Here is a 27,318-nt window from a genome sequence, read left to right as displayed (position 1 = left end):
CCTGAATAATGGTCAAGCATATTAATACAGATAGTATATTAATAAATTTTAATAATAATCAAATATATTAATATAGGTATCATTAATTTGGAGACCTTTCTCGACGAACCAACATGCCGTTAAATAGAGCATGTTAAAACTCTTGTTGCCGGTAATGGAAACAACGGTAATGAGCTTTTTTGGGCCCTACGCTCAAACTGCATCAAATTGGACTTTGACAAGCGGCCTTTCTGTTCGGCCGTTCCTCTCTGGCTCTACTCCGATAAAATGGACAAGGAGCTTCCAAAAGTGGGTCCCACGTGGCACCCTCTCTTTTTCTCCACTTTTTAGATTCGCATTCGACCCTCGAAACCAACTCCCTCCGCCTCTCCCCTTCTCCCTCCCCTTACCCCTTCTCTTCCCTTCTCGGCTGCTCTGCGGCCTCCTCCTCCAGCGAAAGAAAATAATATTTAAATTAGAGACTAGAAGTATACAAGACCTCTTTCCCCTCCCTTCTCTCCCCCGAGTCCGAATTCGAACTGGGGATCAAAACCCTAGCGGCGCCGGAGCTCCACCGTTTCATGCCCTGAGAGCCGCGGAGGCGGTGGAGGAGGAGGAGGAGGGGAAGAGCGGGGATGGCGGAAGAGCTGGGGCAGCAGACGGTGGAGTTCTCCTCCCTGGTCCACCGGGCGGCGGAGGAATCCTACCTCTCCCTCAAGGAGCTGGTGGAGAGGTCCAAGGCCCCGGAGGAGCGCTCCGACACGGAGAAGAAGATTGATCTCCTCAAGTTCATTGTCAAGACGCGGCAGCGGATGCTTCGCCTCCATGTGCTGGCCAAGTGGTGCCAGCAGGTGAGCCGATCGTTCCCTAGGGTTCCTTGGCGATCTTTGTTTTCAGTTGTATCTTTGGCTTTAATTCATCAAGAAGTTCTGTTCTTAACTCGTAAAAAGCTTTTCATTTTGGCTGCTGAACCTAAAACATTGATAGGAGTTGATCTAGGAAACCCAAACTGCTATCTTTTATTTTCCCAGGACACAAATAGATTAGACTCATGTCCGCAAGATCTATATTCCTATTTGCAGAAGGATTTTTTTTTTTGGGTACTAATTTGCAGCAGGCTTTAGAAGCGGTAAATTTTGTTTGTGAGGATGAAACTAAGAACTCAATCAACCTCTTTTTCTTCTAAACTTTGGAGACCGTTATATGAAGGAGAAGACTATTTAAGATTATTGACTTTTTGATAGCAGTCAGTAAGCTTTTTCTCATTGCTGAGGAATGCTTAACCATATTTCTTCATTTCATATATATTTCAATATATCAAAATTCAAAAACAGAACTTTTCAGAATTGATTTTTTACTGCAATTATTCTATTAATACTATGAAGAGTTAAAGGAGATCGCAAGTGGAAGCTCTTTTAGCTGTGGTTGCTGTTGTCTTGAGGTTACTGCATCATCTTTTGTGAAGTCGTAGGAAGTGGTTATATATGTATCAGTTATTTTGCTGACACAATGTAATGTGCACAAAATTCTTTTTTCCCCCCTCCTTTTTATTATCTTAAAGTCCAGATGCATGCTTTTTCTAGCAGCAGTAGAATTTTATTGCAGACAAATGCTTGGATGTGCTTTGAGGAGAAGATAGATTGTTCAAATGACATAAAGAGGGAAATTAGAGAAGAAAGAAACAGAAGCATAAAAAGTTGCTAACTTTATGTTGTTTAAAGGACTTTTTCTTACTTTATGATGCTCGAGTGCTTGTTCTCTAGATCTGCCAGCTTAAATTATTATCAGAATATGAGACCTGTGTGAGTTTGGAATTCTCCTATATTGACAAAGGATAAGGTATAGTAGTTGTTAGATGAAGTCTCGCTCTGTTTTGTTCTATTTCTCGGAGAAAGAGCTTCTGTTTGGCAATTATTTTCTTGGGATTGCTAATGTTAAAGGAGGGGCCACAGCTAGAAAAAAAATTACATCTATTGATTCTGTCATTATTTTTGTGACACCAACTTTCTGTTAACATAGTTTTCTATTCTCCATTTCAAGTGGAAATCTTATTTTGCAAAATTTTAAAAAATGTCTGTATTTGGAAAGTTAAATTTCTTATACATGTGGAGCACAACCACTCTTCTAAAGTTGATGGTGAAACTTAAAATAAGATTATTCTTTTCTTTTTTCCATAAAGTTATCAGATTCAGAATTTTTAGCATAATCAATTTTAATAGACATGACATCATGCTCAGAAATTGTTTATATGCATTAATGTCAGAGTTTAAAGAAAATACTTTAGTTCATATTCTTGACACCTACTACCAGTTTACAACTAGGTTAGCATTTCATAGTTGTTCTCTTTTCCAAGATATGTGATTGCTCCATGGAACTTACAACTCCATAAAACACTCAATGTGACGTAGATTTATATTAAATCTTTCATGGCACCTCTATCAACACTATATTATTAGTGAGACAGGAATATACAATTTTAGAATTTGGCTGTCAAATTTTGTAACTATGATATGCTTAGTTCCCTTCTTCACGAAAATGTGCAAAAAATTACAGTTCAGAAGTTAGATATATAATTCAGGTGCATCTCTATCTCTCATTTCACTTAGACATTCCAAACCAATTGGACTCTTTGTTTTTAAAAGCAATTCTATCCATCTCTCATCCACATCCCCAATCAAGTGGACTCTTTTTAAAATTTAAACAACAAAAACAAGATTGACACTCTTTCTCTAGTCCACTCTTTTTATCTCTCTTATCCCCATTCCTTGAATTCTCTTTTATTAACTTTTTTTAACATGCATCACATGTGTCCAGTTGTTAGTAATATCTGAATAAAAGAGCATTAAAAGAAAATGTGTGAGAGCTGAACATAGTTCATACCCATCAAGATTGTCATGGGTGAGAATCCTAATTGAGATATCCATTCAAGAAAGGCTGAAAATTGTTGGCATAAGCATTTTGCACAAGTCATCCGAGCTCAAATCTCTAACCAAGTATGAACAAACAAAGGCATAGCAGTTCTGTTCATACACATGGATTGTTTCAGCAAGGAGTTGTATAAGCTGCCATTTTGGAGCTTATTAGAGTACTCATATGCTAATCATTGATAGCTTCTTAGTTTCCTATGCTATTCCTCTTTACATAAGGGAAGATGGCTTAAAAGTGGTAGCTTTCTGTATTATAAAGTGGAGTACTTGACGAGGAAGGAAGCAAAAAACCTTGGATCATTACACATAATATTTTCTCTCAAATGCGGAAACTGTCATGGCTTCTGCAATCTCTTAACTACTAGTTCACCACTGAATTCATTGACAATTCTATAATAAGGATCTATTTAGTAATTGATGGTCATAATTTTCCTAAATTGATTGTGATGTTATATCTTTGGTTGATTTTGTACTGTTAAAAGGGCATAAAGTTAGGAAACAAACAGTATTTTATTTGTTTAAATCTGAACATTACAAAAGTTAAAGAAGGATTATGATTTATATAATTCATTATTTTATGTATAACTTGTTCTAGTGAAGCCTTACTCTTCTCTGTTATTGAATCTTTAAAGAACTCTGCTCCTTATTTGCACAACCAAACCAATATACTCTATGTTAATTGCCCTATTGTTTCATGATGCTATTGTTTCAGCAGCTGATTTAAACTTTTCTTTAGTTTTTTAATCTCATAATTAGCCTCAATCACGTCCATCTTTTAGTCACTTTAGATGACTCATATTTGCAAATCACTCATTAAATTTGGTATTATGTGCTTAGGAGACGCATGCTATGTGATAAATCTTGAATAGATGTAATTCTATTGTTAAGATTGTTGTACAAATATCACAAACTAGCCATTTGCATGATTTAATTGGAATACTGTGAGTGGAATCATGTATTTCATATGTCATTCAAAGCACCCAACTAGCACTAATAAATGGATGGGATATCCATATATTTTATATCCGTTTTGAGAATATGGATGTTAATTGGATGCAAAAGTTTATATTCATGTTTATTTTAAATGGATATGAATATAAATTAGATACTGAAAGTATGGATATAAGCAAGAAAATATGTTAGATTGTTAAACATTATGATCACCAAGTCAATGACATCACTATATGGAAGGTAAATCAAGTTAATAACATTTAATATGGTCATTTATTTTTCTTAAAAGTTTATAAGAGCTATATGAGATTAAATAGAACTACAAATAAAATTGGATATTTGGATATGGATCGAATAGTTGTCTATCCATATTTATATCCATTTTGACGGATATAGATGCGGATATCGATATCTATTGAATGCTCAATTTGTATCCATATTCTGGAGATATTTGGATATTAAAACCATGGTCTGCCGAACCGGTACCAGTAGGCATACCGGTGGCCTACCGGACCGGTTCGTACTGGTGCCGAACCAGTCTGCATGGTACGTGCGCGCCGCGCACTCCCCAACATGCGCGGGTGCGCTGCCCAGTGTGGCTACAAATGCGTACCGGTGCGAACTGGTTCGGTTTGCACCGGTACAAGATGGTACCGGGCTTGTACCGATGCAAACCGATCTGGTTCGCACGGTACGCCCTCTGTACTGCTCAGTTCTGGCATCATAGGGCTAAAACCGTTTTTCACGACGATACCGTACCGGTCAGGGACCGGACCGGTCTGGTACGTGCTGAACCGGCCGGTACGGGCCGGTTCAGCATGCCATGATTAAAATAGATCTTGATCGGTATGATTCACTTTCACCCCTAACCCAAACACATGTTCTGTTGGTTCTTGTGACGCACTTGAGGGCTCCACTTGTAACACATAACCCAACCCCCAGTTTTGGTTGACTTGTGAAATGTCAAGTTGATGAGTTTAAATCTTGTACAAAGAGTTGGAGTGAGAGTGCAAAAGCATTGGATTTAGGAAACCACTGTTATTTACTTTCTTATTGATTAGACTGCTCTACGGATGAAGTAAACTACTTCACAAATGTGCTTGACACCACAAATAGCTACTCATGCTTCTGTTTAATGGACAGCTAAATGCTGAAAAACATGTTTGCTTTTGCCTTTTCGGGAATCAAGCAAGACACTTGCTTTGCTTTATTGCCATATTAGAGGAAAATAAAAGGAACATCAGGGCTTTGTGAGTAAGTATTTGGAAGAAGGGGAGGGGGGTTAGTTTCTTCTGAGAAGAGAAAAGGTGGAAGAACAAAAGAGACATAACAACGTCTATGGTAGATTATGACTTTTCTATGATTGTAGACATGAGATACTTGGCATAGGGGTGTAAAGGAGCATAGCTTAAGCTTTGTACATTTTATAGCTAAGTTGAGCTCGAGTTAATTCATTTAATTTCTACTTGAACTCGCACTATTTCATTTAATTTTCAGTTGAACTTGAGCTGCTCATAAGCAACTTGTTTATGAGTTTCAATGAGAGCATGAGGTCCCTTAAGGCTTGCATTGTCCTGTGAGCTAATTTCTACCATCATATATCAATATTGTAGTTCAGATACATTCATTTTTATGTAAATTACATTAATCTGTAATGAGTGTAATGTAGAAATTGATATTTATTTGTAAGAATGCTATATAATCTTTTTGTTGCATTTATTTTTAATTCAAGTTTAATTGAGCCAAGCTTGATTGGGTAACTCGTAGCTTTAACTTGGCTCCTTTACTATTTGGGTGAGCCAACATGAGCCCAATTTTGAGCCTAACACAAGTTTCTCACAAACAACTTGCTTGCTTGACGGCCCTACTTGGCAAGATTTCTTCTTATTCCAAAACATAGTTTGGAATTTACATGTTGTTTGTTAGACTATTCTATCATCAGTATGGATATTTAAATAAAAGTCACCTAAATTGGGTTTAGCAAGGGAGCAGGGAAGTGAGGCTCCGAGAAAATTGATTATATGGAACATCTGTTCCAAATATTATGATGTGATACCGATCTTGTAATTTTAATTATAATCTTTTATGTGGTATATGTATTGTAGAAGATAATTGTGCAATGAATTATATATTTCTTATTGAAAGATTGGCTTGATAAACTTGCGGTATTGATACAAAGTGCTTATTTTAGAAAAAAAATTGAAGCATTACGAAATGAGTTTGGAAGTGTGAGTGAGGTTTAGCAATGTGTGACACCAAGTGAAGAAAATTCTAGTGGGCAAGGTAAGATTCTCTAACCATGGTTGAAAGCTGCATAAATATGATTGGGCTTGTTGGCTGAGTTTATTGTTGTTTTCTTATTTACCTAATTCAGCTTGTAGCAAACTCAAAAATTTGTATCATGAAAATAAACACTACTTTTGCCCGTGATCTCCAGAATCAAGGCATTATACTCCTCTTCTAACTTGTACGCTGCACAGATACATTGATTTATAAGTTTATTAGTTCAAAATATGCCGTGCATTGAATTAGATAACTTAATTTTCGAGGGTAAAATACCTTAATGAGAAACTTTCTTTGGTTAGATGCTCCCATGTGGTGTTACTTATGATATTGACAACATCATTGCACAATGTTCAGACTCTGTTTCTTTGTATTTTTCATGCCAGTAAAAATAGCCTCCAACTGTATCAAGAGGGCATCGAGTTTCACCATATGATATTCTGTTGTAAATGTGTAATTTGATAATTAGCATTAGGTTGATTCAACGTGCTTGTTGCAATTCAATAGATCTGATTAGAGTCATGAACTCATGATAATAAATCTTAGATTCTGATCCCTGCAGGTTCCATTGGTTCATTACTGCCAACAACTTGCAGCAACACTTTCCAGTCATGATACTTGTTTCACCCAGACAGCTGATTCACTATTCTACATGCATGAAGGATTGCAGCAAGCTCGTGCTCCTATATTTGATGTTCCATCTGCTATTGAAGTCGTCCTCACAGGGGGATATCGAAGGTTGCCGAAATGTATAGAAGATTTGGGAATTCAGAGTACACTTTCCAAGGATGAGCAAAAGCCTGCTTTAAAGAAGTTGGATACACTTCTTCGTTCCAAACTTCTCGAGATCTCACTTCCTAAAGAAATTTCTGATGTCACAGTGTCTGATGGCACTGTTGTTCTTCATGTGGATGGAGAGTTTAAGGTTTTTCTTACTGTGGGATATCGTGGACATTTATCGTTATGGAGGATTTTGCATTTGGAGTTGCTAGTAGGTGAGAAGAATGGTCCTATCAAGCTTGAAGAACTGCGGCGATATGCTCTTGGGGATGATCTAGAGCGCAGAATGGCTGTTGCTGAAAATCCCTTCATGGTTTTGTACACAGTTCTCCATGAATTATGCACTGCCCTTGTTATGGACACTGTACTGAGGCAAGTGCATGTACTACGTCAGGGAAGGTGGAGAGATGCGATACGCTTTGAACTTATTTCTGATGGCAGTGCTGGACAAGGTGGGAATAATAGTATTGTGCAGTTGGCCCAAGATGGTGAACTTGATTCAACTGGTTTAAAGATTCCTGGTCTGAAAATCTTTTATTGGTTAGATTTTGACAAAATCACTGGAGGATCTGATACTGGTTCGACCCCATTTATCAAAATTGAGCCAGGGCAAGATTTGCAGATTAAGTGTCAGCATAGTTCTTTTGTCTTGGATCCACTTACTGACAGGGAAGCCAAATTTTCGCTCAATCAAAGTTGCATTGATGTTGAGAAACTTCTGCTAAGAGCTATTGCCTGTAACAGACACACACATCTACTTGAAATTCAGAGGGAATTGTGTAAAAGTGTTCAAATTTTTCGAGGTTCAGGTGATGTTATCCTTAAGCATGAAGGAGCTGAATTGGAGACAGAGTTGCGAAAGGTTCGTTAGGAAAATGATTATATCTAGAAATGCCATGTGGCTTCTTTCTTTGCCAAAATGAATCTTTTATCCTCATTAACTACCCACATCAAAATCAGTTTTATAACTGACTGCATGTCATAGTTGCTTCTAAATATTCTTTAAAATCTATTGACGTTTTCTGAAATGTATAGATGGAACAAAATCTGTTTTTCTTATAAAAAAAGTCAACTGTTATTTTTATAATAGTATATTTAGAATAAATGTTGAATGCTTTCTTTTTAAGAATGTTTTTCTTTAATGTGTTTTTGTCACCTCATTTTTGAAAGATACCTTTGCTTCAGCATGTGTGCATATTTTGTCAAGTATATGCATAAAAAATGAACTGTCCATTTTCTCTCGTCTTATTGTGCATATTCATATATAGGGCATTCAGAAGGGGATCCTCTTTATTAATTTTCTACACAATGTTGTGTATGTATATAGTTCAATTTTCTGGTGTCTGTGCCTAGCCATATGCTTGCATGCCAGTTAAGTAGCAGTTTTGTCTGCAACAGCAGTTTGTCCTAGGCATACCACTAAAAAAGAAGTGTTAATATTACTTAAGTTATATAATTATAGGCTCATAACTTCTAGTTAGTCTGACTTCTGATTATATTCCCTGTTTCAAAGTACGCTACTGAGATATACGGCTTGTTTACCTGCTTTTGTTATATTTTGACTGCAAATGGCAGAAAAGATTGCTATATTTGAATTAACCCCAATTCTACTAATAGACTTTGGTTCTTCTGGGGAAAAATGCTTTCTTTAGAAAACAAAATATTATAGTGTAGTTGCATCATGTTGTAGTTTTGATGATAACATTGCTATTATATTAATTTGGCACTAGTTTTTATTGATGAGATTCAGTAATGTTGACTTTTCACTTTTGAGTAATGCTTACTATTGGTAAAATTAACTCTCTCTTTTCTCTTTCTCTAGGCAGGATGGGTAGACCATTTCTGTGAAGCAAGATGCTGTGGTTATGTACCACCATGGGCCTCTCTTAGGAGCAAGGTTTTAGGAGAGGGTTGCCAACTGTTAAACCTTAATTCCTATTGGTGGATGGTAGATTTTATTACAGGGTTTTAAGCTTTGGCTGAAATGCCAAAATTGATTGGTTTTGGCTGAGTGAGACTGAACTAAAACTTGCTGCCCGCTTTTAGGTTCTTGTTGATTTCAGCATAAACAGGCCATAGATGAATTTTTTAGGTCTTCATTTGGTGTTTGCAATGATAGTTGGATTAGTTTTTTACATTTTTAAGTACATAGACTATTACATATCAAACTTCAATGATTTTTTCATTCTTTTTCTTGAGTTCAAAAGAGAGACATTAAACAATATCCTTGACAAGCCAACAACTCCAAAAAGGCCTTTATCATTACTGTACTTTACAAAGGCCAAAAAACAACTAGATACAATATATTTTTATAGGAATCACATTTTTTAAATTTATAGATCTAGCACTTCATAACTACATACATTTGATTAAATAGCCACTTAGCCTCAGAAAATGAGAGAAATCCCAAAACCTAATACATTTCTGAACTCTACAAAAAGGTGAAGAAAAATATTTGAATGCACAAAGCATTAAAACACTTCAAACTTGCTAAGTAAAATAAATTTTTCAACAACTGGAGTTCAAGAAGTAAACAATATATACATATGTATTCATAATAAAGTGACCAGAATATTTAATAAATTCCACTTATATGTCCAGCCTGAAATTATGAAAGCTACAGAAATGAAGAAACCATGCAACACAAAATATTTTAAAAAATTGCATAATAATTTTTTGGCTTTTTTAATATTTATTAATTTTTTTCCATTTTTCCCTTTTTCGGACTGAAACTCCGAAACTTAATGAGAAACTTCTGGGGCCACCAAAAGTGCAGAGACTGAAACTCTGCATATCCAGTCAAAACTGAAATGAAACCGAATTTTTGAATCTTGCTTTATTTTCTTTGGAATCTGTTCATATTGATGCTTAATCTATAGCAACTTTTTTTATTTCTATTATAATTTCTTGCTTTTGATTAAAAATTTTGAAGCTTTTATGGAAGCATGTTGATCATTATCTGATGCATATATATGTGTGTGTGTGTGAATATCTTGAATAACATTTTGATTTTATTTATGCAGAGAGACAATAAACACAGTATTGAGGATTATTGTGGGGATGAAGTACTACGAGTGCGAGCATATGGTGCATCATACATTACTCTTGGAATAAATATCAGGTTTGTTCCCTCACTTTCCCTCTTTTGACAAAAAGAAACCGTGCTTAATTATGTAAGCTGGTATTTTATGGAGCTTAGCGTCAAAATGAACAATTTCTGTAATACTTGGGCATCCATTTGTGATTATAAATATTGTAAAATATCTAGAATATAGAAAATAACTGAAAGTTTTCAATATTGAGTGATGCAAACAAATAAAAAAAAAAAGCTCTGCATCTTGCTCATATGTGTCTGCAAAATAAGTTTCAAAATTGTAAAAATTTCTGTGACAGGTCAATCTACATTGGGATAAGGGGAAAGGCAATGTAAGAAATTATAGGGAGATTGATGGTTAAGTGAAATGTGATTGTAAAAAATTAAAACTGCAACATAAGATCTGTTTCGCAAAGCCCAAATGTCTTTAGCTTTTAATGAAAACTAATGATCATAAGGGTTAAGGACTATGCGAGCGATGGTAGATCAAGGTGAGGATAGCTTGCTAGGGTTCGATAGTTTTAAGATCTTCCTGTCCAATTGATGGAAAGTAGACCTGAACCATTTTCTGACTTAAAGGGGAAAGGCAAACAATGGTAGATGTCCTAAAGTTTCGAGGGTTGAGGTGTTAGATTAGGGACAATGAAATGATTTCTGGATGGGTTTTCTAGATGGGTTTGATCAGATTCTCATGTTAGGTGCACATGTTTGGACAACTGTGGAATGATTTTCTAATTTTTGATGATTGGTAGGGTGAAAAAAAAGTGCTAAGGCTTTTTGAGTTGGTTACCTGATCTTGTAGTTTCTAGGAGCTCTACTGTATCAGTAGTGAGTGAAAGAGCATAATTTAAAATAGATCAGTTTTTACGCTGCATGATTTGCTGTGCAGAAAATCATTAAGAAAATAAAAGAAGAAACAAATCAAGAAAAGGAGTAAGAGAGAGAAAAATGTGAATAAAGTAATAGGAGGAAGTTTCAACTCAAGGTTCGCCGTCTTGGTACCGGACCCTGTACTGGTGGCACACTAGCATAGTGTCGGTTCGGTTTGATACGAAATTTTTTTGATGTTCCGAGTGTCAGTATGCTACCCGTATTGGGTACCGGTACTGAACCGGTACAATACGGTATGCTCAGTACTACTCGGTTTGGGCTGGTACAGCGTACCTTGCTTCAATCTGATTTTTTTCTCAAAAATAACTAAAAACAGAGTTTTTTGCCAACTGTCTGTAACCCCCTATTAAATATCTTAGCTAACCACCGTCTATTTTTTTTTTGACTCCTACTAGATCTCTACATATTAAGAAACAAAAGGAATATGCCAGTTGATGGACAGTATTCTGATATTGAGAAAGCTCCCTTTGTCGATCTAAATAAGAAGAATTGAGTCCCTAATTTCTACTCCTAACTTGGCCCCCCGTTGCACCTAAAATATTCACAAACATGAGAAATATAAGTCTTCCTTAGAAAATACCATGACTCAACAGGAAATAGAGGGAATATTGCTTTATTTGATGATAAAAATTAAAGGAAAGAATTGCCATTGTTTTGGCGCTTTTGGGTTTGGCCAAAGACGTCTTTGCTTGCAATTTAAATGAGCAAGTCCTCTTCCTTTTTATGTTTTCTTTGTATTTTCCCCCGTTTTTGTTGCTTTTTCTTCTTATTTAACTAGTAAGTGGGAAAGTGCAGTGCACGCGCAGAATATTAGAGTATTATACAAAATAGAAATTGATGCTCTTCCTAAAGAGTATCTAAAAAGAAGTAATTGAAATGCAAGTATCTATGTGGAAACGTAATCAAACAATTAGAAATTACACATCTAACACTCCTTTCTTCTAAGAAAGAAAGTAAGAAGGGATGAAAGAATAAAAAAGGCTATTGCATCAAGTGAAATATTGTGGTGTATGCTAAAGTCTAGATGACAGAGCAATTGCATGTGATTTATTCAAGTACCACTTTTTGAAAATATTGGTTTTTATTAAGTTTTTATGCAATCAAAATAACCAGCACATAGGAAGCAAGATGTACAAACTTTTTAATAGTTAAGCAAATTCACAAATACAGTGTGAAGCATTTTTTGCTAGTATGTGTTTTGCATGCATTACATCTCTCTCTATTATATGTATACCTTTCCTTTCTTATCAGATAAAAGATTCCAAGCAGCTGTAAAATCCTTTAACTTCAACTTCTGAAAACTTTGGCATTTGGCACTCTTTTATGCATCAATTGCGTCTTGGATGTTAGATTAGCAAATGACTAGACTTGCTTATGAGGTGGGTTGGGCTGGGTTCAGGCCTGGCTCAATCCAATGCATAATGAAAAATAGCCAGGCCTGAGCTTGGCCTGGCCGGGCATTCATGCTTACTTCCCAGGCCCTAGTCTGATAGTTTCGGACGTTGGGCCGAGCCTCGGGCTTTTTGGATCATGGATGATGATATTCACCAGTCACCAGGGGATTTGCATTGTGGGTCGGTGCTTGATGGGCATATGGAGGGGGAAGGGAGCCTATGGTGGCAGCAAGAGGGGGAGGGGAGTCTGCGGCAGCGGAGAGCGGTGGATGCACACAACTTAGGCTTTAGCTTTAGTATGTTCTGAAGGGGAAGAGAACGACATGAGAAAGGACAGTGTGAAAAGGAGGATGAGAACAATTAAAAGGGTGTCATCTGCCTTTCATTGGGACCAACCACCCACATGCATGGTGCCTTCTTTTTTGGCCCTCTCACGGTGGCGGCGAGAGGGGGAGGGGAAACTGGTGGCGGTGGCGACGACAATGAGAGGGGGAGGGGAGCCCACAACGGTGGCAAGAGGGGGAGGGGAGACTCCGGTGGCAGCAAGAGGGGGAGGGGAGGTCGTGGCGATGGCGAAAGGGGAAGGGTAGGTCGTGGGATCTCGGATTTTGCTTTTTTTTTTTTAAATACTAAGAATAATTGAGCTTGGGGTTGGGGTTTGGGGCTAGTGATCTTATTGGGCTGGGCCTGGGTCTGATCTTCTTTGGTTATAAGTTATAATCCACAAAAAAGGCCTAGTTTAATGTGTGGGCTTTAATTTCAAGCTTAGCCCGACTCGTCGGGCTTAATAATTAGATCCAAGCCCATTGAAATGCTCCAAACTCGGGCTCCTGGGATTTGAGCAGATCTGCATATGGCACATACACTTCGGATAACAACCGGCTTTTTCAGTATGAAACTTGTCACACCATGAGAAACTCATAGTATAGTATGAAGATCATATTTGTAAGCAATCCTTACAATGCTAATTTGGCACTAAAGCATGAATGAGGAGACTCGAAGATTGATTTTCTCCATTTCAATGAAATGGCAGAAGAGTAAAGCAGCTAATAAACTGCTTTGATAATTTATAATTATCAAAAATGCATTTCTAGAGAGAACATTTGATGAATCTCCATTGATTTTTTATTAACATTTCACATAGGTCCTCATATTCATATTGGATATATAAGATAAGAATAATAAGTCTCTACGTTATCATCAACATTTTGTTCATTTTGGCTTTTCAAAATTATATTGGTTGAGTTTTTTTATCATTGATTTTTGGTTTATAAATTAGAACTCACAAATCGCTGGACACATAAACCAAGTTTTTTTTCTTATAAAAGGAAAAAGGGTTAAGAAGATGGAACTAAACAAGTTCCTAGATAGATATCGAGATAGATGGTGTACCTCTATGACGTAGTAGGAACAACATCTACCACCTAAAGATTACAAGATCCATTTGACTTTCATCGTGAATATGGCCCTAGGTCTGTCATTTCAAGATTCAAGAAATTTTATGCATTTTGTCAAACAACTTGGTGGCAGAATCTGAGTCCTCCTTTTCACGTTTTTGGTAGCATCCATAATCATAATAACAATGGTCTAGTCTTTTCCCAAACATTTGGGGTTGGCTTTATGGATCTTCATTCACTAATTATTCTAGGGCCATCTCTGAGGTTATTCTAAGTCTCTCCATATCATTTCTCACAACCTCCATCCATGTTTTCTTAGGTCTTCCCTCCTTATTTTTCCAACCTTCAACACAACCAAAGTACCTCTCCTTGTTGGATCATCTTTAGATCTTTGTTGCACATGTCCATACCATCTCAGTCAATTTTCTATCACTGTGTTCTTAATTTGGGTAACAAAACACCACCATGGTTGGTCTCAAGCCAGAATGAGAAAGGTGGAGGGCTGATGTCTTGTTGATAGCTGATTATAAAAACATGTAAATAACTATGAAATGGGCCAAATTTGATACGCTTGAATATCTTGACAGCATCCCAATTTTACATACTCAAACAGTTATGTAGTCTATGCACTGATATTGTAATGATTTCTCTTTTATTTCCGCCGATTGACTCATCCTGTGGCAATTTAGTTACACAATATCCACTTAGCTTGCACGAAGCAAGCATTTATTTCATGAAGCACCGTTCCATTATTTGATGCAGATCTTCCAAGGTGCGGTGGTTGGCAACAAGGAAACAAGACTCGTGGCAAGGCAGTCGAGCAATGAGAATGGGAAACAAAGAGTAAATAGAAGAGGCCAAGTACATTATTACATTAGGAGATGAAGAGGCTAAACCCATTACCAGTAGGGGTGGCAATCAGGTCGGGTTAGATACGGGTTGGGTCAAAAATTCAATCCAGGTCAAAATTTTAAATCTGAATCTGACTAGTTTATTAAACAGGTAACCTGACCCGACCCACATATTAAACAAGTTAAACGGGTTAGACGGATTTTAAATGGGTTAAATAAATTTAACAGGTTAAATAGGTCGGGTTAAATAGGTCAAAAATAGGTTAAGTAGGTTTCAAACAGGTTATGTAGGTTTCAAACAGGTTAAACAGGTTTTAAATAGGTTAAACGGGTTGGGTCATAACCCGACCCAATTATTAAATGAATCAAAATGGGTTAAACGGGTTAAAGGTTTAAATCTAAACTTAACCCATTTAATAAACAGGTGTAGATGGGTTGACCTATTTACGACCTAAACCCGTTTATGTTAATTTGAAACCTGCTTAAAGCGGGTCGTTCACGGGTTGGGTTGACGGGTCGGATCATATCATCCCTAACTACCTATGGCTGAACTTATATATAGTCAGTCCCTGAACCCAATTGCTGACCCAAACTTATTATGGATGCTGAATCGAATTAGAGTGATAGCAATATCTCTTTGACCTTCTGCTTTTTATATAGGGTATGCATCTCTATCATTTTCTTTTACTACATTTTGCCCTTACTATTTCACTTCCCACTCCATCCCTTTGGTTGAACTCCGTATCTTCCATCGAAAAAATAGTGCTGTAAGTTTCATCTCTCTTCATAATTTTTTTTGTTATATTCCTTAAGAAAAGTGAGTGGGCCCCACACTTTATTCATTAGCCACTCGTAGGAAATAAAATCGGCGACACAGTAAATTATAGGTAAATTTTATCTTGTGGGTCCAACGTCTCTTAGAAGTTTTGTGCCCAACTTTGGGTGTCCATTACATGATCTTTCCCCTCCCTTTCTTCTCATTATTGTGTTCTTTGACTATAGTGTGTTACCTGTGTAATGGAAGGTATAACTTTTCTTTCTAGGCTATGACTTTTTTCGTTATGGATCAAAGATCTGTTAGTAGAATGTGATATTGTCAATGAACCACCTCATATCAATTCCTCTCTACAGGCAAAGAATTAAGTATCATGTATCAAGCCTCCATTGGCTTGTGGTTGACAAAATTTGCATATCATTCCAACAAAACAATGTTATGAACCATGTAACATTGTGGGCCTTGTTGCTGTTTCTACAAACTCTCCCTTAAGTTTCAAAGGAATGTGCTGGTCAGATAATATGCCAGAAGCACATCAACTTAAATTCACTTAGCCCTGATTCTTTTAAATGTGTTCCCATTTGTCTCAAGGATCTCACAATATATCAAAGATAGCAGAAGCATATAGTGGCATTGGTTGATTATTACTATTGCTGGATCCTCATTTCTCTTTTTTATTTGTAGTGAAAATGCATTGCATTGTTTCTTTAGCTCTAGAAGATTCAACAACTAAGGACAGCTTGAACATACAATTTGAATTTGGTGTATAGTATTCTAGTAGAGCGTAAGTATTTTGTTAGGATAATATAGGTCTTGTTGACATGAATGCAAATATTTGGTGTTTAAAGTTTTCGTCATATCATATTCTATTATGAAAGATCTATCTTTTTGAGTTGCGTTATCAATTTTTCATTCTTTGTTTTTTTAAAGATGAGGGCTTGTAACATTTTAAAAATCTTGAAACCCATATTGCTAAACATTTATATATTGTAGTGTAGAATGATGTTTGGCATTTTTTTAGCTATATTAAAGTTTTATATTTCTAACTTTTTTCTTATTATTTTTTCTTTCTCATGAATATTAGTCAAATATATGTATTTCTCTATCTATTTATGTTTGCTCAAATGTATGTATATAGCATTATATTAGTTTTGGACCCAAACTACTGAAATGCTTTGTTTTAAATCCTTTTTTTTTTTTTCGAGAAGTGGGGAAGGCCAAGGCCCACCTAGTGTTGTTATGCTTTGTTTTTACCTTGACTCGGAATTGAAATTAGAGTTATGTTCGTGTGTAAATGTATCCTATAATATATAACTATGATGATGATAGATGGGTATATTTGCAAGAATTAGGGGAGTTGGGTTTATGAAGGATTCTTCTCAGGATTTCTTATTTTTCAGTCATGGATGAATGTTTTCATCATAATCAATTCTTAACTATTAATTTTCTGACTTCCTTTTGCTGGCATTTTTGCATTGTTGACATTTGTTATGTGGTTTGTAAGTTTTAAATGGATGGTTGTCTAGAAAGCTTGGACATGGATATAAGAGATACAACACAAAATGGATATGTCCATATGACAAATCTTTAAATTGTGGGATATGATATGACTAGGATATACATATACATATAAATTTTATCTCTAACATATAGTAGGTTATTAAAATAACATAATCCATACTGTATATGTTAGCATCAACTTCCACAGACTGATAGTATAGTCATCATTCAAGTCCATAGACCACAATCCACACTCCATACATTAGTATCAACATGACAAACTCCAAAATTAACCATTCATCATTAAAAGGTTGACATAAAATGAAGAAAGAAAAAATCCTTGCCCTCATTCTTGGAGATATTGTGGAAGTATTCTGACTGTGTCCGTGAAGTATCTGTTGCATTCTTTTCTCTTTAATTCCTAATAACAGAATACTTAGTTGGATACATATCTTCAAGGTACCTTGTCTGGTTTCATGTCTGATACAAACATGACTTGTGATTTGAAGTACCCATGCTTCCTTGGCAGTTAGGTACTTTGATAGTTAAGTGTCTGTGAATTGTTTGTTAAACTTCATGGAATTTAGATGACCGTGCTGAACTGAGAACATATATTTTCAATTCCATTTTCATTTTTCCTTAATATATTTGCATTCATCTCTTATGCTGTTATTTCTTTATGTCATGCTTAACTTTTTAGTTTGAATTGTAGGAATGGTCGTTTCCTTCTGCAATCTTCTAAGAATGTTCTTGCACCATCTGCACTATTAGATGGTGAAGAATCTCTAAACCAAGGAATTGTTACTGCAACTGAAGTATTTATGAGCTTAAGAAGCAAAAGTATTCTTCACTTATTTGCATCAACTGGAAAGTTTTTGGGCCTGAAGGTAAACTTCTGTATTAGTTTTTTTTTTGTGAAATTGAGATAGTACTTGATATTTGATAGGTTCTAGGGCTTCTCTTAAGTAAATTCAAGGTAAATGGATTTTTGTGGTGAAAGTGCTTGTATGAAGCTTACTCATAACAAAATAAAATAAAATAAAAATGTTATTGTTCATAGGAAACTGTTTATAATTATATGAGAATTTCTAGTAGTCCCTTATTCAATAAATTCATATATCCTTGCATGCATTCATGCATGTGTTCTTACAAACATGATTACATAAATATATGTACTTATTTATGTATTATATACATGTTTGTGTTCAATTGCGTGGTTGTGCTTGTGCACACTTGTGAGTCTCCTGTGGGGTCGCTCTACATAGGCCTTGAGTCCATTGGACTGTAAGAGAGTCGTCAAGGGTTCAAGTCCCGATGGGATGGCAAGACATCCCTCCATCCCGCATGTTGGGACGCAACACATCCTATTCCACAGAAAAACAGGAGGACCTTGTTCCATGGTATTTGAATCCTTAAGAGTCGCAAATATTGATGCTTGTTGCAGGTGCAGCACATATGCCAAATACTAGTAAGCGCACATATATGTATTTATGTATCAAGTATCTATGCATGTGTATATATGTATGTACATATATATATACAGGGTGCATATAACACCAACTTCCATTGAATGAATATTAAAACAGAGATAGCTCAAATATGAATAAAAGTATCGTCTGGTTTGCTTTCTTATGCTTATTTTACTATTAAAAGTGACAAATTTTATGGGTAGATAAAGATAGTTCATCATCAAGGGATGGCCAATGCTGTGAATGTTATGCATAATGTTGCTTTATTAAGCAATGATTACTCAATGGTATTGTTCATTTTGATTTGGTTGATGTATGATCCCTTCTCGGGGGGCTCAAGGTCCTTAATGGTCCTTACCTAGATAAACTTGATATGGAAGGGAACAACTCAAGAGGCATGTATGAGGGATCAATGACTAGTATAGTCTTCTTCTGAAGGAGCTGGATAATTCCTAGTTACCAAGGTTTGGAAACTCAGTTTCCATTTTGATTGGGTCTGTGAAGTTTGGTTTCAATGGTTTTGGATGTTTTGCTCTAATTTTCAGAGTTTTGGTAGAAAAGAATTCTAAACAATCGAACAATACAAAAAAACTAAGCCATGCAAGGGGTGAACCAGGGATTATCCTAAACTCTCTCTTTTTTTTTTTTTTGCATAAGGTGGCTTCCTTAGGACTCAAACCCATGCCATTGCGCTTGTCAGGCCAAGCTTTAACTTTTTAGATATTATTATATATATTTATGATTTCAATACATAAAGATATGCAATGATAATTTGAAGGTTCATTCCTTTTGACTTGACGTTGAATCAGAGATCCATAAATTGGCCTTTCTTCCAGTTTGACGGTTGTCTGGGTCTTACAATATCGGTATGTACCTCCCAGTACCTTATCTACACCTTGCTGACAATATGGATACCTTCTGGTATGGAGCTGCAGAATATTGTACTTGATATGCATGATCTAATACTTGTTGAGATTGAAAGTATATGAAATCCTAGACAAGCTTACCAATGACATCGATGAGAAATGATAAGGGACACCTTCGATTTGAGGATGTAACTTTGATGTAAAGAATTCCAGATAGCATCTTTAATACAATCTACAATTTGAGGGGATAAATCCAATTTATTAAATCATTTGATATGTCAATTCAGAACTCATGAAGCAAGAAGCAAAAAAAAAGATATATATGCTGTGTTATGTTGACTTTCATGTCCAACTCTTAGAATTCGTGTCGAATGTGTCTAAATCAAATATATGTTAGACACTTGGATACTTATAAAAAAAATTAATTGTACCTTTCATTCATTTCAGAGATTGGTCAGTAATGCAAGTTTTAAAATAACTTTCCGAAATATCATTTCTCAAAAATCCTTAAGCTAATTAGGCAGTTTGCATGAGAAACATGCATACTGGAAACCCTTAACATATAACATTGTTTAACATTTTGTATGACAATTAAATATTGTGAATTAAAAATATATTTTCCTATGTATCCCGTTATCTCCTTTCCTTCCTCTTGCTGAGTCAAGCACTTGAACATGTTTGAATTTGATTCCCATGTCCGTGTCTGTGTAATCCTGTATATATGGTATTCCAATAAAACTATTGAAGAGGTCAACATCTAGATGCATGTTAAATTTCCATCTATCATTCTACCCATTGCTAATGATATATCTATACCAATGCACCACATTTCTCATACTTGTTTCTTTCTGGAAAATTATTGGACTTGAACTATACTTACTAAAAGATCTGCAATAACAGTGCTAATTAAGATATCCCTCTTTTTACTCATACTACAAGGGTTCTTTCACGAACTGTTTTTTATGATCACTTGATTATGTTGAAACTTTCAGCTCTTTCAGAGTTTTCATGCCATCTTTGAGAAGCTTTTTGGTGAGAAGTGAAACTTGTTAGCATTAGGAAACATATTGCATGAGAAATGAAAAATGTCTTTCTTTCTTACATCCACATTTTGAGTTAATTAATGAAATACATATGGGATAAAAAAAAGAAAATACTAGTAAAGGAAAAAAAATTCAACCTCATGCATCCTACTTGCAGTGATTTTGCCAATTATTTCCAAGTGTCTTGCTTCCTGAGATGCAATATTTTAAGAATTAATTTTCATTATCTTTATAATAAGTAATTACAAGAAAGATTAAATGAAATATGCTGACCAACCTAATGCCACGCATGCTGTAGGAAGGTTGCAACTTGAATTTGTGTCCAAGGGTTTCTGCTAGGCCTAAAAAGTGCAATCTGGTTCTAGAATCTGCTCTGCTGTTCATATTATATGTTTGTCAATTTTGTCCATTTCCTGATGTTATATAATGTTACCTGATATTTTCATTGCTTAATAGTATAGTAGTTTCTCATAACTTTATAATTTATTGTTGGATTTTACAGATGCATGCCATTATATTTGTGCTGTTGTAACACTGTTACTGACTTTTGCAGGTATATGATCAGTCTTCAACTAATATAAAGATACCAAAGTCCATATTGCATGGTTTGGATTTATTGCTAATGGGATTTCCTCAATTTGGGAATTCATATTATTTGCTGATGGAGCTTGACAAAGATATCAAACCAGTTTTCAATTTGCTAGAAACACAGACCGATGCAGGTGGAAAGTCCCATTCGAATAGTGATGCTAATGAAGTTATACGTTTTAATAAAATTGACATTTCTCAGATGCGAATGGTTGAAGATGAACTGAATATGAGCCTCTTTGATTGGGACAAGCTACATGCTTTACCAAGTATGGGGGCTTGCAATCAGATTTCTGAACATGATCTTCTTCCTGAGTTTGGATTGGAACCTGGTCTGCAGCTTCCTGCATGTTCACAGTCAAGTTTTTCATCTGTTGTCGATGAAGTGTTTGAGTTTGATAAAGCTACATCAGGTCCTCCTTTTCCAATTATGTCTCACCTCTCTGCATCTTACAATATGTCCCCTTTGTCCCACCTAGGCCCTCTTCCAACTAGTCATCAAGGAATAAAGGCTGGAGTTAGCTCACCTAAGTGGGAAGGAGGATTACAACAATCTCAAATCAATAATATTGCAAAGGTTTCTGCTGGTCTTACAAGTTCAAGCAATTCAATCTTTTTCTCAAACAATTTGAAGGGCTTAATTCATAACAGCACTACAAATTCCCTTTCCTCTTCAAGCCCAGCAAGGAACTCATCTATTCAAAAATTATCAGCTTCAAAATCTGATCAGGACTTGAGCTGTCTGAAGTCTCCACGTTCTGGCGAGGTTGGCCAATATTCGTCTATGGATGAGGATCAAACAAGATTGGTGAATGAATCTCCAAAAGAGCTTGGTATGGTTGATGGAAGTCGATCATCTCAGCTTTTGCCTCCACTGCGAACGACCGGTCCTCGTCTCTTAGTACAATCTACTAGTTCAAATAACTTCAAAAGCTCGTCAACTGGTCATTTGGTTGGATCTGTAAAAGATAACCGATATAGCTCATCGATGGTTGCATACACATGTAAGCCTGAAACCCTACAGATCTACTTTAGTTTGCTAAGTATACTCCTTTAGAAACCACAGCTTTGTGCATTGACTACTGCTTTTGTTGTAGGCCAAACAGCAGAACCTGACATTTCCTCTACCTCAGGCTATTATGATGGAATCAATAAACATAAGAGAAAATCAACAAAGCGTTCTCTTTCAGACTTTCTCACTCTAATTCCATCGTTTCAAAGGTTAAAATCTAGCACCAAACAGTGTAAAAGAAGGAAAATTTCAGAATCAGTTCACTGTCATCCTACTGCTTCACATGCACTCTCATCAGTAAGGACATGCAGATCCAGCGGGTATATGTATGGAAATCTGCTTGCTGAACCAAATCATGGCATTACCCCTTCAAACATATATGTTTCAGTCCTCCTTCATGTTGTCAGGCATTATTCACTCTGTATTAAGCATGCTCAACTAACCAGTCAGATGGATGCCCTTGACATTCCTTATGTTGAAGAAGTGGGTCTACGAACTCCATCCTCAAACTTGTGGTTGCGAGTACCATTTGCTAAGAATGATTCATGGCAGCACATATGCCTTCATCTTGGCAAACCTGGAAGTATGTGCTGGGATGTTAAAATCAATGACCCGCATTTCAGGGAATTATGGGAACTTCATAAAGGGAGTACTAGTACACTATGGGGCGCTAGTGTACGAATTGCCAATACATCCGAGGTTGATTCCCACATCCATTATGATCCAGAAGGTGTTGTCTTGAGTTATAGGACTATTGAAGCTGATAGTATTCAGAGGCTTGTATCGGACTTACGAAGGCTTTCTAATGCACGGTTATTTGCTTGTGGGATGCGAAAATTAATTGGTGTAAAGGATAATGATAAGCTAGATGATAGCAATACAAATTCTGAGACGAAGTTGCAATCTGTAACCAAAAGAACTGGTGAGGCTGCTGATAAGTTATCCGAACAGATGAGAAAAACTTTCAAGATTGAAGCAGTTGGTCTCATGAGTTTGTGGTTTAGTTATGTCTCAATGCCTGTGATTGTACACTTTGTTGTTGAATGGGAAGCTGGTAAGGAAGGCTGTAGAATGCATGTTTCTCCTGATCAACTTTGGCCACATACGAAGGTTTGTACATGTTTAAAATATGCATTTCTTTTTACAGTCTGATGCTGTTTCTCCATGGTAACAACTTTTTAAAGCTTGAAGGCACGAAAAAACAGCTTCGAAATTGTAAGCAACTATCCCATCAAAAAAAAGAAATTGTAAGCAACTAAAATATAAAAAATAGTTGCTTGACTTGTTATTTTAGTTTATGGTTGAACAAACTAATTATTTACACTAGAGTCCAGCACATGTGATTCATTGTACATGGGTGGTTGTGATTTTTAAGATTAAAACATGGGAGAACATTTTGCATAGTCTCTAATTATTGGGTTTTAGTTTTAGTTAAAAGGATTTTTGCATATATGAAAATTTTAATTAAAGAAGGAAAATATGGAAGGCTATCAAGATAATAAGAAATACCTTTCTAAGGGTGATGGGGCTAGGGCACCATGTGAAAGAGGGAATAGAGTATGATATATATTTTTTCTCCTTTCCCGAGTTGGGAAGGGGCAATTTTTTTTATTTTAAATTGGGCCCAACTTCAGGCTTCGGGGCTAGCTGGATGAAGGCCTTAAAGCCTTTTCTATTATATTAGTAGATAACAACGTGTCAAGGATGATAAAATTTGTCTGATTGGTTTAGCCTTATATTAAGGGGTAATGCCTTCTTATGCACAGAAACTTCAGATATCGATTTTCTGGTTTAGCCTTGTTGTAGGAAGAGCTAGGATACTGATTAAATTTTCCGATCTTCAGCACCGCATAGCCTTCTATTTTCTCTGGTTATTATTAAATGGACTGATGCTAAATCTGTCTTCATTCAATCTAATTATTATCTTAACATTTTTTTTTTGTGCTTGTTAATTTATATATTAAATTTTGATTGTTGATGTTGTGAATAATAAACAATTTAGGCTAAATTTCATTCGACAACTTCTAAAAAGCGAGACTTCCAAGTTGATTTCTAACTAATTTTTTGTTCTTTGTTTTCTTACATATCTTCATCTAGTTAATAATTCTGCTGTATATGATATTTTGTTTAGTGGAACAATATTAGCTGTATGTAGTCAAATGGATGTATTTTAATGTTATATATAATTGAATACATGTGATGCAGTTTTTGGAGGATTTTGTCAATGGGGCTGAGGTTGCATCCTTCTTGGATTGCATCCGGCTTACTGCAGGACCTCTTCTTGCTCTTGGTGGTGCAATACGCCCTGCACGAATGCCTATGCCTGTTCCTCCAAACCATTCTCCATTACCTAAGCAGAACAATTTTGTCCCATCTCAGGGACTTCTGCCAAACACTTTGTCATCAAATGTTATCCAACCTGCATCTTCTACCCCTGCACCAACTGCTGTTATGGCCCAACTGGGCAGTCACAATCTTCATAGTGCTGCAATGTTATCTGCTGCAGGAAGAGGTGGACCAGGACTTGTTCCTAGCTCTTTGTTGCCTTTTGATGTTTCTGTTGTGCTACGGGGTCCGTATTGGATACGCATCATATATCGTAAGAAATTTGCTGTGGATATGCGGTGCTTTGCTGGAGATCAGGTTTGGCTACAGCCTGCAACACCTCCTAAAGGGGGACCAGCTGCTGGAGGATCATTGCCATGTCCACAATTTCGACCTTTCATTATGGAACATGTTGCACAGGGTCTGAATGCTCTAGAGCCCAGTTTTTCTGGTGTGGCACATTCAGGTGGGCATTTGAGTTCAAGCAATAGTAACCCGGGTTCAGGTAGTCAAACACCGGCACCTAACGCCACCCGCCTTAATGTTAGTGCTAGCAGTGGAATGGCTAGAACTCCTGTAGTTGGAAGCCAGGTAGCTGGTAGCTTAAGCCGAGTCAGCAATGCAATCTTAGCTTCTTCAGGTCTGGCTTCAGGGATCTCTGGGGTACCTTTGCGTATTTCTCCAGGTACTGGTTTCCCGGTGCATGTGAAAGGGGAATTAAATACGGCTTTTATTGGGCTTGGGGATGATGGAGGTTATGGAGGTGGTTGGGTTCCCCTTGCAGCTCTTAAAAAGGTGTTAAGAGGCATCCTGAAATATCTTGGTGTGTTATGGTTGTTTGCACAGTTGCCTGATTTATTAAAAGAGATTCTAGGTTCGATTTTAAAGGAGAATGAAGGGGCACTTCTAAATTTGGATCAGGAGCAACCGGCATTGCGGTTTTTTGTGGGGTAAGAGATGGATTTTTCAATTAGAGCATTGGTACTGTGATTTGTGAAGAAGTGCAATTTATTGTTTTCTCCTTATATTATAGATGTGGTGATTTATGATAGCTTAAGCTATTATAGACTAGTCTTACTCAGATTTATCTGTCAAGAAATTTAGGAATGGTAATTTCTAATTGTTATCATGCATCAAGCCCTAGTTGGTGTCAATTACTGTAGATTAAATCTATCAATGACTAACCAAATCTTTTATGGACTTTGTTATATGAATACGATGATTTGGTGTTGCTCTTCTGTACATAGATATCAAATGAAATATGTACTGCAGTGAACGCCCATTTACCATTTCTTATACGACCTACCAGAGTGTGTGCTTTTGGAATTGTTGCACATACATTGATATACTTTTGCTGTTGTTCAGATAACAACTGGAGATTTGTTTTATTATTTTTATGCTTCTGCATGATCGTAACTTCATCAACTTTGTAGAATTTCTTTTCCAGGCAGTAGTATGCCAAAGAAATGCCTCTTTGAGACCAAACTGAACATTATCAAAAGACCAAACCTGATCTAGCGAATAATGTGGCTTAGTCGTCCAAATTTTAAACATCTTTTAAATTGAAACTTCAACCCTGCTGTGTGATATCATGATTTAGCGAAGAATTTCTGAAAGTAGATGCTAACCCTGAGCATTCTGTTTTGCAACTCGGTTGTTTCTATTTCCTAATTTTGTTTGGAATGGGCAGACATTCCTTGTAAAGCCTCTATGCTTTCTCTCCTATTTCATTTGTTGTTGCTGACTGGATATGGCTTGCCAATTTTACATGAGGATTCGCATTAGGCAATATGCTTGGCTAATTGTACTCGTTTTTTTTCCTGCAGGGGCTATGTTTTTGCTGTGAGTGTTCACCGCGTCCAACTTCTTTTACAAGTTTTGAGTGTCAAACGATTCCACCATCAGCAGCAGCAGCAGCAAACCCAAACCAACACTCAAGAAGAACTAGCCCCTAATGAAATTAATGAGATTTGTGATTACTTCAGCAGGCGTGTCGCCTCCGAGCCCTATGATGCATCTAGGGTTGCATCTTTTATCACCCTTCTTACCCTACCTGTTTCAGTCCTCAGAGAATTCTTAAAGTTAATATATTGGAAAAAAGGATTGTCTCAAGCACATGGTGGAGACATAGCTACTGCACAGAGGGCCCGCATTGAGTTGTGCTTGGAGAATCATTCAGGCTCAGTTTTGGACGAGAACTCTGAGAGCAATACTGCATCAAAAAGTAATATTCATCATGACCGAGCCCATAATTCAGTAGAATTTGCTCTCACCTTTGTCCTTGACCCTGCGCACATACCCCACATGAATGCTGCTGGTGGAGCTGCATGGCTACCTTACTGTGTGTCTGTGCGCCTAAAATATTCATTTGGGGAAAATACTTATATCTCTTTTCTTGGAATGGATGGGAGCCATGGTGGCAGAGCTTGTTGGTTGCGGTTTGAAGACTGGGAAAAGTGCAAGCAGAGAGTGGCAAGAACAGAGGAATATGCAAATGGGAATTCTGCGGGCGATGTCAGTCAGGGGAGGTTGAGGTTGGTTGCTGAGACAGTGCAGAGGAAATTGGATGTGTCGCTGCAACAGCTAAGAGATGGTGCTCTCTCCTCAGGCTCAACTGCATCTTAATTCATCACATCTTAGGTATCAAAATGGAAAATATACAGTTTGATGTATTGTACTTGTGCAGCATGAATGAACAGCTACTGTTATTTGAAGTTTGATGTCACATGCTGGAGTCGCTAAAAATTCAATCATTCCTTTGCAGTCGTGACTTCAAACGTTGACAGCGGGACAGAAGCTCGCAGATTTCTTGCCAACTCTATATGAGCCCGTGAATAAACATATGTTTTGGGTTCGTCATTTGTTCGGTGGTTAGAGCTGGTGGAAGGGAAATCTTGGATTCTCATGGCAAGGCTAGGCAGTGAGCACTTGATTCATGGATGAGGAAGGTGAGGGATCTCTGTAAAAATTCTGGTTGGGGGGTATAATCTTGTACAGTTAACAGAGGATGAAGCATATTTATAACTTATGCGAAGCTGTAAAACCTCATTATATGCATATCGCCCTGTACTTAAATTAGGATATTCCATAGTTTGCAGCAAGTCTAGCTTTACCATTAAGTTTGCAGCAAGGATAGCAGCACCATTAAGTTTATCGATTTGAATTTAAATAGAATAATAGGATTTTCAGTGAA

The 27,318-nt window shown here is 36.7% G+C and overlaps 1 protein-coding gene across 3 annotated transcripts; it reads left to right on the top strand.

Annotated features, from left to right (window-relative positions):
• The first annotated feature begins 378 nt into the window (after positions 1-378).
• Positions 379-27,318, top strand: LOC103706195 (mediator of RNA polymerase II transcription subunit 14-like). Of its 3 annotated transcripts, XM_039116347.1 has the most exons (10): positions 379-830; positions 6,703-7,782; positions 9,944-10,041; positions 14,459-14,539; positions 17,535-17,709; positions 20,754-21,792; positions 21,886-22,910; positions 24,006-25,075; positions 25,952-26,765; positions 26,890-27,318. In XM_039116347.1, the coding sequence occupies exons 1-9, from the start codon at positions 615-617 to the stop codon at positions 26,748-26,750; spliced, it is 5,583 nt and encodes a 1,860-aa protein (XP_038972275.1). In that variant the 5' UTR covers positions 379-614; the 3' UTR covers positions 26,751-26,765; positions 26,890-27,318. The 3 variants fall into 3 exon arrangements, with proteins under 3 accessions (XP_038972275.1, XP_038972274.1, XP_008788456.2); XM_039116346.1 differs by having other exon boundaries at positions 25,952-27,318; XM_008790234.4 differs by lacking the exon at positions 14,459-14,539 and having other exon boundaries at positions 25,952-27,318.

Source organism: Phoenix dactylifera, unplaced genomic scaffold, assembly GCF_009389715.1.
Source record: "Phoenix dactylifera cultivar Barhee BC4 unplaced genomic scaffold, palm_55x_up_171113_PBpolish2nd_filt_p 000085F, whole genome shotgun sequence".
Lineage (NCBI taxonomy): Eukaryota > Viridiplantae > Streptophyta > Magnoliopsida > Arecales > Arecaceae > Phoenix > Phoenix dactylifera.
Note: the sequence above shows the minus strand (reverse complement) of the source record. Positions and strands in the feature narration are given on the sequence as shown.

Bases quoted from the DNA above. Each gene is read 5' to 3' on its own strand.
- LOC103706195 (XM_039116347.1), top strand. From the start codon at position 615: ATGGCGGAAGAGCTGGGGCAGCAGACGGTGGAGTTCTCCTCCCTGGTC. The intron at 831-6,702 runs GTGAGCCGATCG...TGATCCCTGCAG, and splicing joins TGGCCAAGTGGTGCCAGCAG to GTTCCATTGGTTCATTACTG. The intron at 14,540-17,534 runs GTAAATAGAAGA...TTTGAATTGTAG, and splicing joins ATGAGAATGGGAAACAAAGA to GAATGGTCGTTTCCTTCTGC.